Genomic DNA, 13,392 nt, shown 5'->3' on the forward strand with positions numbered 1-13,392 from the left:
TTAAAATCTTGAAAAATGGATGACCTAGAGAACGTGTTACAAGATGTACTGTTTTAAACCTCAAAAATCTCTATGACTGCTCTAAATTCAATTTTCAACAAAACAATAAAATTTAAAACTCAAGTACAGATCTTGCGGATCTATGAACACTTATTTTAAAGGAAAAATGAACGGTCTAAATGTGTGAAATGTCAAAAAAGAAAATGTTTTGACAGGGCTGCAGATCTATCAAAATAAGTAAAGCCACACCTCAAAATTCATTGAAAATTTTAGTTCTAATATCGGAAAACCTTCAAATTAAATATCTCAACCCTCAAAAAATTAGGATTTCAAGTCCTCAAAATAAAGTACATTGTATACATTATCTAGACTGTGAATTTCGCCGTCAAAATAGGCGTTCATGGATCTATAAGATCTATACCTTTTTTGGGTTTTAAAGTTTCGTTTGAAATTGATTTTAGAGCAATCATGGAAATTTCTATTGCTTAAAGTGCTTTCTGGATGAGTATTTGAGACGAAGTTTTACTTTGTTTCATAAATCCTAAGCCTTATAGAAATTGCATCCAAAAGAAAATGACATGCGAGACTGCCCTTTTGAAATAATTTCCTTGGAGCTCCTAAAACACTCCAAATTAAACTCAAATATGGGCCTTCCATTGAATGGGACAAGGGCTTTTGAGCTTTCTTGAGCTCCAAGATCAGATCTTAATTTGGAGTATTGTGACTTTGTGATGTAGGATTTTTTTTAGGCCTTTCACCCCTTTCAAAAGTAGCTTTTTAGGTGGGAAATACATATCATATCTAAATGGCACACCCAAAGTCACGTAGAAAGTTTAGCCACCTTACTGGTAAAACTTGAAACACCTATTTATTTAATTTCTTTTAAAAAAAACGAAAAAAGCTCCGAAACGAAAGACAACATTGAAAAACGAAGAAAGCTCCGAAACGAAAGACGACATTGATTCACACTGTAGTACGACTTCAAAAGAAAACAAATGAATTAAATGCAAAGGTGTCAAGACAACCTCTAATGCCTCTTCACGGACGTGACGCCCAAGCCAAGATAAACTATAACTCATTAAATATTTAAATCAATCGCCATTTCAAAGTCAAGCTTTAATTTATTGACCAAGCTGTTTTTGTCCCCTCATTAATTATTTATTTATTTATTTATTTTTGTCCTTAGTTTGTACTTATCAAAATATTTTCCAGAAAATTCAAAAAAAAGACTTCTATAGGCTATAAATAGAGTAGCATGCAATGGCCCCAACCCGTACCACCCTTGTTCAAGTGTTCTTAAGCACCCTTCTCCTATACACACTACCCTCGCATTCATTGTCCAAGCTTTTTGTGAGAAATCATGGCCAAGCTTGTGAGCCCGAAGGCCTTCTTTGTCCTCCTCTTCGGGTTCCTTCTCATTTCAGCTTCCGGTAATAAACCCATACTTTTCTCCTCACAAAAGATAAAAAATGATAGACCCTACCTTATCTTTCTATTTTCCAAACCATGCACACGTATAGTCTCTTGATTTTATGTGGGTACAGGTTTGATGCAAAAAGCATGCGGTTTGAAGCAATGCATGCTGCTTGTGCTTTTTTTTTATTTTTTATTACTTATTTATTTATTTTTGAGTAATGCAGTGGGTAATAACCGAGCCAGCTGCTTGTGCTTTATTTTTATTATTTATTATTTATTTATTTTTGAGTAATTCAGTGGGTAATAACCGAGACTTACTCGTTACTGGTGTAAACTTAAATTGGGAGAGAGAGAGATTATTGTCGATAAGTCATATGGCAAAAGCGAGAGAGAGATTTCCACGATAAGTTGCAAGTGTTGCATTTAATAGAGTATGTGAGAGAGAGGGAATTCCACAATAAGTTGCATTTAACAAACCGTTGACCTGAGCTCAGATCGTCGTTCTCGAGTCTCGACGTAAGTTGCATTCAACTTGCGAAGGAAGAAAAGGAAAGAAATTCCAAATTCCTGGAAGTCAAGACTTTTTATTTTATGGGATTGTGGACCGTAGGACTGTTTATAACGATATTATAATTGCTTTTGGTTATTAAATATCACATTGTTGGAGTGTCCATAAGGTTTGTTTTTTCCTTTTTTGAATTTTGAGTCTAATCGATAATACACTCAAAATCATCCGATTTTACATCTTGTATTATCTTTTTTTTGAAAGACATCTAATTTGATCGCATCCTTATTATTTCATTGCAAGAAGAAGTCAAAAATTATGTTTGTACTCATTTTAAATATTGTAATCACAAACTTATTCAAATTTATGAAAAATTTATATGGAGGTCTATTTGTTTTTTTCCCAATTTTACCTCTGGATCTGATAGACACCTTTTTCTATTTTATTTTTAGATTTATTTTGGAATATAATTTACTAGTCCGAGGTTTGGATTTTTGGACCACTCTATATATTTTTTTGATGTATGTGCAAGATATCAGACCAAAATTTGCAAATAGAGAGCCAGGCGAGGTGATCGAATATCTTTTATATCGGACCCCCACACCCCTCCTCTTAGAAACTATCAACTTTATCCCTATTTATGTTCTATATGGTCCGCTGGACCACAACGTTTTGAAAGATTTTTTTTTATTTTCTGTTTCTTTGATCTCATGAGCACTTTTATTTTTGCAAAATCTCTGACAGCAATTCTGTCTAAGCTCTCAGACTTCACAAACACCAAATTTTAAAGGTTTTTGCCCGGGGTCTTTGTAGGTGGGCGGACCACCTAGGACGTGGGAGGTTTGGTTCGATGTTATAGACATTAGTCTGGCCTATTTTGTTAACTTTTTTAAAAAATGTGGTCCGATGTCTCCACAATCGGACCATGTACTCTAAAAATTTTTATGAGGGATGGGTAGTCAGATGTTAAAACATTGGGCGACTTTGTATATGTCAAATTTAAAATAAAAAAAATGAATAAAAAAGTTATTCAACATTAGACTTTGGGAGGGGAAAAAGGGCGTGGGATGTTTTAAAAAAAACTCAGGTCCAATGTTGCAAATATTGCACCAATGTACTTCCGCATAAATTTTTCATAAATTTAGACCAGTCCATAATTATCATATTTACAGTGCTATAGACATAATATTTCCCCCCAAAGAAAACAAGCATTCAATTTTATGGTATTGCCCTTCAAAAATCCATTTTAAAAAAACGTTCAGAAAGCAACTTCACTCCTTTAACTCCTACCAACATCAATATCAAGGGATCCAATACCATCGTACTAAGTTCTCTGAAGATTATATCATGAAACAATCTCGCTCTCTCTTAATAGCTATTGCTTCTGGATATGGATGCAGAGTTTTCAGGTAGTGAGGCGAAACTTTGCCAGAAGAGAAGCATAACATGGTCTGGAATTTGTGCGAACTCTAACAATTGCAGCCGTCAATGCAAGAACTTAGAAGGGGCCAGGTTCGGAGCATGCCATCGCCAAGGAATAGGCCTTGCTTGCTTTTGCTACTTCAATTGTTAAATTAAAATGGGTTTCTGAGCAGTGGTAGTAAATAAGAGTGCAGTGCCCTTCACAATTCCCACCCTTTGGATTGTGGGGGCATCCAAACTCAGTGGTTTCGGTGTGCCATGAAATGAAACCATTGTTGTGTTCGACGTCGCATGCGTGTTGTTTGTGTTGTCCAGTCTGGTTATGTGTTGATGTATGGGCACCTATGCCTGATGTTAGTACTTAGTGTAATGTTTGATTGTACTCTGCCAAAAAGGAAAAAAAAGAAGTGTGTTTGTATTATTTCGTGCATCTTGTTTTCTCTGGCATTTCTTTTTTATTAAATATGAATGGGATTTCTGTGAGTCATCCGACTCATATGTATATATGTGTCCCTCCTCTAAAATCCATCTTAAATATGGCATTTTGATCCAAAATTTTTGGATTCATGATCTTGGCAAAGGTGATTGTAAAATTGTAATATAAAGAATAGAGGAGAGAGAATAAGGAATGGATTGATAACGTATATGCATGATTTAGTAACAGTGCCTACATTCACGGAGGGTAAATCAGTTTCTTCTTTATAAGGATTATTTTAGTTTATCAGAGATCTATAGAGATACATTTTTTGTTTTTAGAAACACATCTCATTACAAATGTAATTCCACAAGATAAGAAACTCAATGTCTTGTAATTCCACAAGATATGAAAGTCAATATCTTGTTGTTATATCATCGACACACTCCCAAGTTGGTGCGTAGATATCTATTGAGCCCCACTTGGACAGTTTCTTATGGAACTTTGTCTTTTAGATAGTTTTAGTAAACATGTATGCAAGTTGGTTTTCACTTCAAAAATAAGAGTAATAATAATTATGGCTGAACCTTTTCTCTTACAAAGTGATAATTAAATTCTATATGATTGGTTCTTTAATGAAAGATTGGATTAAAGGCAATATGTATAGCTGCTCTATATTCGGTGTCTGCACTAGATCAAACAACTACATTTTGTTTTTTGTTTTTCCAAGTAACTAAGTTCCCTCTAACTAATGTACAATAGTCCCTAGTAAACCTTCTATCAATTGGATTACCTGGCCAGTCAGTATCAAAATAACCAATAATATTAGTGTGACCATTATGTTTCATCCAAAGACCTCTGTCAGGTGATGATTTAAGATATATGAGAACCCTATGAATACCTCCATATGACATGAACTAAGAGTGCGCATAAATTGGTTCATATGGCTAATTGCATATATTACGGTCGTGTGATAGTGAAATAAATCAATATGCCCACAAGTCTTTTTGAAAGCACCCACATCTTCAAGAGGTTTACCATTAGTTAAACAAACCTTGCAATTATGATCAATAGGGGTATCAATGGGTTTGAATTCCAGTTTCCCATATTCTTTCAATGAATCTAAAATATATTTCTTTTGAGAAATGAAGAGTCATTTTTCAAAAGCTATAAGCCATTACCCTCAGCAAAACGGAGTTGCTGAAAAGGAAAAATAGATACCTTTTGAAAGCTATAAGGCCTTTGACATTTAAGATGCATGTTCTAAAAATTTATTGGTGTGAGCCATCTTAACAACTTGCTATCTGATTAATAGACTTCCTAATAAAACTAATACTCCCCTTAAAGTTTTGAAAAACAGAAACATTGATTTGTCCCATTTACATGTATTTGGGTATACGTCTTATGTACATGTGGCTAACAACAATAGGGATAAAGTTGATTAGTATGCCAAGAGAGAAGCATATTTTTTGGACGCTCATCTACTAAAAAGGGTTATAAATGATATGATCTAGTAGTAAGAAAATTTATGTTTCTAAAGATGTTTAATTTGTTGAAACTTAGTCTTATTTCAGTGACACTGTGGAGAGTGGTTTGAGAAATATGACTCAAGGGTAGTGTTCCAGAAATCATTAGTCATTTCCTAATATTAGTAGAAATAATGTTTCCAACACACCCAGAAGAAGTCATATGGAAGAAAATGGTCATGATAATCAAGTCGAAGCTTAACATTTGTCTAAAACTCACCACGTTGGTTTGGAAGAAGAAAACTCTGCCATGGTCCCACCTAATCCCCGTCAGTGCAGGTCTTCTCGTGTCCCTCAACTTTTCTCTAGGCTTCAAGATTTTTATACTTGTCATGCAGTTGTTTTTATCCAATTCAAAGTCATATTTCCTATGATATTATATCTCCTAGCTATTTTGTTTTTGTTAGTTTGATTTCTATTAATTTTAAGCTAAGTAGTTTTCAAAATAATAAGTTCCAACCTGTGTGGAGGAAGGCCATAAAAGATGAACTTTAGGCACTTGACAAGAAACATATTTGGGACATTATCAAGTTACCTAAAGGGACAAAAGTAGTTGGATATAGATGGGTTTTTTAAATTAAATATTATAGTGATGGGTTTGTTGATAGATAGAAGGCTAGGTTGGTGGCCAAAGGATTAACCCAAACTTATAGAGTCGACTATAAATGGGATTTTACACCAGTTGCCGAGATAAATTATGTTCGTGTTCTTTTGCCTAATGCAGTTAATTGTGAATGATCACTGCATCAAAGTACGTTAAAAATAACTTCTTACATGGGACCTTGAAGAACAAGTCTATATGAATATTCCTACATGCCATTCCAAAGAAAAGGAAAAATGTTTTTTATTCACATGAAAGAAGGCCTTGTATCGACTTAAGCAATCAACCCACGCACGGTATGCCAAACCCTCCTCAGTATTTATGAGTATCGGGTTTCTTAGAAGTTCAACTGATTCTTCAATGTTCATAATAAAGGGAACTTTAGGTACAACAATTGTACTCATTTATGTTGATGATATTATAATTACAAGTACTGATAAAGAAAAAATCATGAAGCTTAACAATTACCGTCACAAGAAATTTAACATCAAATCCTTGGTCAACTAAAATATTTTTTCAGCATTGAAGTAGCTGATTCAAATAAGGGACTCTTCATTTCTCAAAGGAAATATGTCCTAGACCTTTCGAAAGAAATTGGAAAAATAGGAGGCCAACTATTGACACCCCTGTTGATATTAATTGCAAGCTTAATTCAACAAATGGTAAATCTCTTGAAGATGTGGGTCGCTTTAAGAGACTTGTAGGCAAATTGATTTATTTAACTATAGCATGACCAGACACAATGTATACGGTTAGCCTTGTGAACCAATTTACACATACTCCTACATAATGTCATATGGAAGCTATTAATATGATTCTCAAATATCTTAAGTTGTTACCGGGAGAGGTATTTGAATGAAACAAAAGAGCCACACTCATATTATTAGTTTTCCTTGTGAGAGAAAATTTTAATAAAAAATTATTAGTACTCCTCACGTTCAAAGTGAAGATCAACTTGCGAAAATATTTACCAAAGCTATTGTAAAGACAAAGTACCTCTGATACTATCTAAGTTGGGCTCCATAGATATCTACACACCAACTTAAGGGGGGGTGTTGACCGTTTTAACAACAAGATATTAAGTTTTCTATCTTATGGATTACAATATATTGAGTTTCCTATTATGTGGGATTACAGTTGTAATGGGATTTATTTTCTAAAATACAAAAATTGTAACTCTATAAATCTCAGGTAAATCAAAGTGATCCCTATTAATGAGATATCGCTTTATCCTCCATGAACATAGGCACCATTGCCGAACCACGTATATGCCTTGTTGATTTTTTCTCTCTCTCATCATATTTTTCTTATTGCAAATTCTACAGTTATGAAGGGAAATTTGTTTTGAACTTTAAATCTAGTCAATCACGCATTTACAATCACCTAATTTAAAATTTGATAAACAATAATGAATGCAATTTTAAACAATCAGATGGCACACCATCAAATTTTATCATAGATATAATTTGTGTCAAAAGTTTCAAATCAAGGAGATCTATAACGTTTTCCTATTGTAAAACAAAAGTGAAGGGTGCGGTTTGTATCGAGCCAAGGTACTAAACAATCAAAATAAAGTACACCTTCAAATAGTGTAGAGAAATGTGATTTTAATACTGAAAGTCTTTGTGATAGCTTTAAAATATATTGTCATCTTTAATTATAAAATTTAAAGTTTCAAAGATCGTGTAGAGTAGATCTATAAAAACTTAAGAATTTTAAAAATTGACAGTTCAAAAATACATTATAAGATGCACTATTTTCAAAATTTGAAATCTTTTTTTTTTTTTCTCATGTTCATGCTTCTTGATGTTGAGATGATCAAATTTGAGGATATTTGAACATCAAAACAACCTTTCCTAGTGATTTTTTTTGAGGTGGGTTCGGCTCTGTATAACTTTTTCCAAAAGTGAATGGTCTCCATCTATTTGTTTCCTGTATTTCCACCTGGTAGGGTATGACATAACATATACAGTAGTTTGCTTCCTCGCAATTGTGGAAACGCCATATGGCATCCGATCATGATGTCAAAATAAAATACTAATAATGTTATATCCATCAAGCAGCGTAAAGGAAAGTGGAACCTTGATTATAAATTTTATTTCTCGCTCATTGGAATAGGTCTTACAATAAGGGCAACGGGCGGTATATTAAAATAATGGCGCGTGTATCGTGATCCTGCGTATGCGTTTTATATTGCTTCCTCCAACAAAAGAATATACTTTTAATCAAAAGACTAATTATTCGTAAAGAAAAATAAACTTTTTGAGCTGCTAAAAACCTAAAATTCAAAATTAAATAGTCTCTAATATCTATGAATATTAAGATACTATTTTCAGTATTTTTTTTATCTTTTATTTAGTTTAATTCTCAGATTGACGAAGTCAAATAGTGATTCACCTAAGAGTGTGCATTGTATAATCTTTTGACTTAAAAGAATAAGGGAAACATTTTATCCGGTCAAGGGCGGACCAGAACACAATCCCATCTCCAGTTTTGAGTGTGGTTTTTCAGCTCAAATTTGGTGCACATATCCTCTTGATCTCAGTAAAGCTAATTGTGAAAAAAGAAAAGAAAACAAAAAGCCCAAAAAATAGTTTGAATGATTACGTACAAACCTTAAAATCTTTTCTAAAATTCAAAATGCTCCATTTATAAATAAAAATTATAAAGAAGCTTAGTCAATTCACTTTTTTTTTATTGTTTTCAAAATTTTCCGTCACCTTAAACCGAATTTTGATTTATTTTTTTTTTAGTTTTTTGGTCTGTAGGGCACTGCCCTAAAGCTTGGGGCATTGCCCACTAACATAAAAAACTAAAAAAAGAAAAAATAAAATTCAGACTGAGGATTCTATCATCAGACTGAGAGACATTTTTTGTAAAAATAAAAATAAGAAGTGAGTTGATCGACCTTCTTTGTAATTTCCACCTATAAATGAAACATTTTGTATTTTAGAAAAAAATTTAAGCCCATACGTAAATCACTCAAAATAATTCATTTTGAGGAGAGAGAAAAAATAGTCTACTTTTCATCCATTTTACCAACGAAAAAATGCTGTTAAATTGAGGCTCTAAAAGGAATTTGTTTAACCTGAAATTTTTTGCATTATTCATCGTCAAATGGAAAAGTGTCTTTCTAAATAACTTTTGAGTTCTCAAGAAGCTGGCTTTAGCTGCCCATAAAATGGATGGCCTGAGCTTATTATAACTCTCAAAAAACCGTTATCTATTTTTTCCTTCATGGTGCCCAAAATAGGGGATAGCAAAGTAAAGCAAATGAAATGCTTTCCAAAATGCAAAAGACTTTCCATAAAGTATAGCCATGAATACCACAAACCACAATGTAAAGGGTCCAGGGATTATCCACCTTCTTCTCCACGTGACCAACGGTGGAGATCAACCAGCGACGGAGGTGCAACTACATATTTACATCACTGCCGTATGCTTAATGTGCATCTGTTCAGCATATTATGGTGTACCGCACCTAATGTGCATGGTAATTGAAACTGAACGAGGGGTGGAAATTGAAATTGAAATGGAAAGATTACTTCAAAGGAAACATGATGCCTGGTGTTTGTATTGTTGGACGGGGGGCAACTTAGGAAAAGAAAAGAAAGACTGCGGAGGAAGAGGTCGGTGCTCGTAATTTTGAGCAAATGAGTAACGCCCCCCCCCCCCCCCCATCCCAAATAGAGTGCGTATGTGATTTGCTCAAGAATATATGTTTCTTAACCTAAAAAAAAATCATTTTTGAGATGAGTGAAAGACAATAAAATAAAATATTTTGATAAGATTGCAGCTCTGTCAAAATAAGTAAAGTCTCACCTCAAAATTCACCAAAGATATCGAAAAACCATCAAATCAAACATCTCGACCTTGACTATTATATTGCAAAATATAATTTAAATTTCAAGTCCTAAAAATAGTGTATATTATAACATGGTATCAAGACCGTGAATTGCACCCTCAAAATAAGTGTTCAATGATCCACAAAATTTACACCATTTTTTTAATTCTGAATTCCATGGTCAGTGTTCAAAATTGATTTTAAAGCGGTCACGAAAATTTCCAATGCTCCAAGTGCTTTCCAAATGAAGATGCGAGGAGATGCTGTTGCTTTGTTTTTGTAAAGCTTAGATCTTATAGAAACTGCATAAAAAAAAATGACATGTCTCCACTCTTTGAAATAATTTCCATCAAACTCCTAAAATTCTCCAAATTAAATTTAATCATGGGCTTTCCATTGAATTGGGCAAGGGTTTTTGAACTTTCTTGAGCTCCAAGATCATATCTTAATTCGGAGTATTGTGACTTTTCAGTGCTTTTTGAGGTGGGAAATATATTATATCCAAATGAAACATGGAAAGTTTAGCTATATTACACTTTCAAAAAAAAAAAAAAACAGAAGGAAGTTTAGCTATATTACTAATAAAACCAATGAGGCAATGGTATAAATCCAAGGTCCTAGTCCAAGCCGAAATAAGGGGTTTAATGACGTGACGCCCAAGTCAAGATAAAGTAAAAATTCATTAAATCAATCACCATTTCAAAGTCGAGCTTTAATTTCTTGACGAATCAGTTTTTGACCTTTCACTGTTTATTTATTTATTTTTGTCCCTTGATTAACTATTTTGTACTTATCCAAATATTTGCTTTAAGATTGAAAAAAAAAAAAAGAAAAGAAAAAAAGGCCCTCTGAGCTATAAATAGAGTAGCATGCATTGGCCCCAAGCCACACCACCCTTGTTCGAGTGTTCTTAAGCGCGCTTCTCCTATCCACACTACCCTCGCATTCATTTTCTAAGCTTTTTGTGAGAAATCATGGCCAAGCTTGTGAGCCCGAAGGCCTTCTTTGTCTTCCTGTTCGTGTTCCTTCTCATTTCAGCTTCGGGTAATAAACCCTAACTTCTTCACCCTACCTTCTCTTTCTATTTTCCAAACCGCGCAAACGTATAGTCTCTTGATTTTATGTGGGCACAGGTTTGATGCAAAAAACCATGCGGTTTGAAGCAATGCATGCTGTTTGTGCTTTCTTCAGATGTTAAATAGCAAAATTATTCATAATCATTATAACGTTTTATTTTTATCGTAAAAAGGTCACAATCATTCTTAATCATTAAGTGTTATATTGGGTGGCTTGCGGTGTGCACAAAGTTTTAATTTTGTTTTTAAATTTGAGTCTAGTGTACACCTCAAATCATTTAATTTAACATCTGACAGATAAGAGTGATTGTGACGTCTTTGTGTTAAAAGTAAATAATTTCTTTGCATATTTTTCTCTATTTTCTACTATCTTTTTTTAAAAGACATGTAACTTGGTCGATCGATATTTCATAAAAAACGTGAAAAATTATATTTGTACTTCATTTAGTCTGGTTCAAATTTATGCATAGGTCTATTTGTTTTTTTGTTTTTTTCCAATAGACCCCTTTTCTATTGGGTGCGGTTTGTATAGAGCCTAGGCTCTAAACAATCAAATTAGAGCCTACCTTCAATAATGTCGAGAAATGTAGTTTCAATATTGGAAATCTTTGTGATATCCTTAAAATATATTTTTATCTTTATTTATAAAACTTAAAACTTAAAAAATAGTGTAGATCGAGTAGATCTATAAAAACTTGAAAATCTTGAAAATTGACGGTCCAAAAATGCATTACAAAATACACTATTTCCGAAACTTGGAATCCATTTTTTTTTTCATGTCTATGCATCTTGATGTCATGATGATCAATTTGAAATATTTGAGCATCAAAACAACCTTTTCTAATAAAATTTTTTAGGTCGGCTCTATATAAACTTTTCCCTTTTCTATTTTAGTTTTAAAGTTTTTTGGAATATAAGTACAGGGCAGAGATTTGGATTCTCAAACCACCCTGTAATTTATACTGTTTGGAACGTATATGGTCTGAAGTCCACGATAATCAGACCACCTTGTACTTTATATTGTTGGTAATGTGTATGGTCCTGATGTCCAAGATAGCAGACCAAAATTTGTAAATAAAGAGCAGCATAGGGTGGTCCCCCACACCCCTCTCTTAAAAACTACCAATTTTATACCTATTTATGTTCAAGGTGGTCCACTGGACCACAAACATTTTAGATTTTTTTTTTTTGCTTCTTCTGTTTCCTTGATCTCATGAGCACTCTATTGTACCTACGCTCTCAGACTTCACAAATACCAAATTTTAAAGGTTTGTGGTACACTGGGCCTTTGTAGTCGGGCAGACCACCTAGGATATAGACACTTGAAATGTTTAAAAGGTTTATGAGAAGTTGGGTTGGAAATTATAGATATCGGATCGGCTTAGTTTTGTCTTTTTAAAAAAATTTGGTCTCGTGTCTCCATAATCGGACCATGTACTTTAAAATTTGTTGTGAGAGATGGGCGGTCTGATGTTCCAACATCGAATCAATCCCTACAACTCAAAATTAACCAAAAAAAGAAAAAGAAAAAAATGTATAAAAAATTATCCAGCATTAGACTTTGGGGAAAAAAGGGTGTTTTTAAAAAAACACTCCGGTCCAATATCGTAAATATCACACAAGTGTACTTCCACATAAATTTTTCATGAATGTGGATCAGTCCATAATTATCATATTTAAAATAATACATTGTTTTTCATAAAAATAAAAATAAAATAAAGTAAAAAAGAAGAAATAAAAAACTTGCATTTCCACCGTATTGCCCCTGAAAAATCCATTTTCGAAAACTGTTCGGATCGCTACGTCACTTCTTTAACTCCGATCAAGACTAATATCAGCTAATCCAATACCATCGTACAAATTGTTCTAAAGATTATATCATCAAACAAATTCTCTCTCTTTCTCTAAATCGCTGCTTGTTTTCTATGTGGATGCAGAGTTTTCAGGTAGTGAGGCGAAACTTTGCCAGAAGAGAAGCAGAACATGGTCTGGATTTTGTGCGAACTCTAACAATTGCAGCCGTCAATGCAAGAACTTAGAAGGGGCCAGGTTCGGAGCATGCCACCGCCAAAGAATAGGCCTTGCTTGCTTCTGCTACTTCAATTGTTAAATTGAAATGGGTTTCTGAGCACTGGTAGTAAATAAGAGTGCAGTGCCCTTCACAATTCTCCCCCTTTGGATTGTGGGGGCATCCAAACTCAGTGGTTTCGGTGTGCCATGAAACGAAAACCATTGTTGTGTTCGATGTCGCATGCGTGTTGTGTTGTGTTATGTGTTGATGTATGGGCACCTGTGCCTACTATTATTACTTACTGTAATTTGTGATTGTACTTAACCTAAAAGGCCAAAAAAGAAAAAAAAAAAAAAAATAGTGTGTTTGTGTTATTTCGTGCATCTAGTTTCTCTAGTTGTTTTTTTTTTTTTTTTTCTTTTTTTTTCTTTTCTTTTTTGGGAAAAGGTTACATAGAGCCGATGTCCTAAACAATTAAATTAGAGCCCACCTCAAAAATTTGACTAGAAGCGGTTGTTTTGATGCCCAAATGTCCTCAAACTGATTATCTCGACATCAAGACATGAGAAGAAAAAA

At 33.6% G+C, this 13,392-nt stretch overlaps 1 protein-coding gene across 1 annotated transcript; it reads left to right on the forward strand.

Moving 5' to 3' along the window:
• Positions 1-1,277: 1,277 nt before the first annotated feature.
• On the forward strand, positions 1,278-13,184 carry LOC105420424 (uncharacterized). Its single transcript, XM_088859868.1, has 5 exons — positions 1,278-1,430; positions 3,322-3,491; positions 5,322-5,349; positions 10,699-10,773; positions 12,743-13,184. The coding sequence occupies exons 1-5, from the start codon at positions 1,361-1,363 to the stop codon at positions 12,913-12,915; spliced, it is 516 nt and encodes a 171-aa protein (XP_088715994.1). The 5' UTR covers positions 1,278-1,360; the 3' UTR covers positions 12,916-13,184.
• The last annotated feature ends 208 nt before the right edge of the window (positions 13,185-13,392 follow it).

This window comes from Amborella trichopoda, chromosome 2, assembly GCF_054954075.1.
Source record: "Amborella trichopoda isolate Santa Cruz 75 chromosome 2, AtrichopodaSantaCruz75HAP2 v2.0, whole genome shotgun sequence".
Classification (NCBI taxonomy): domain Eukaryota; kingdom Viridiplantae; phylum Streptophyta; class Magnoliopsida; order Amborellales; family Amborellaceae; genus Amborella; species Amborella trichopoda.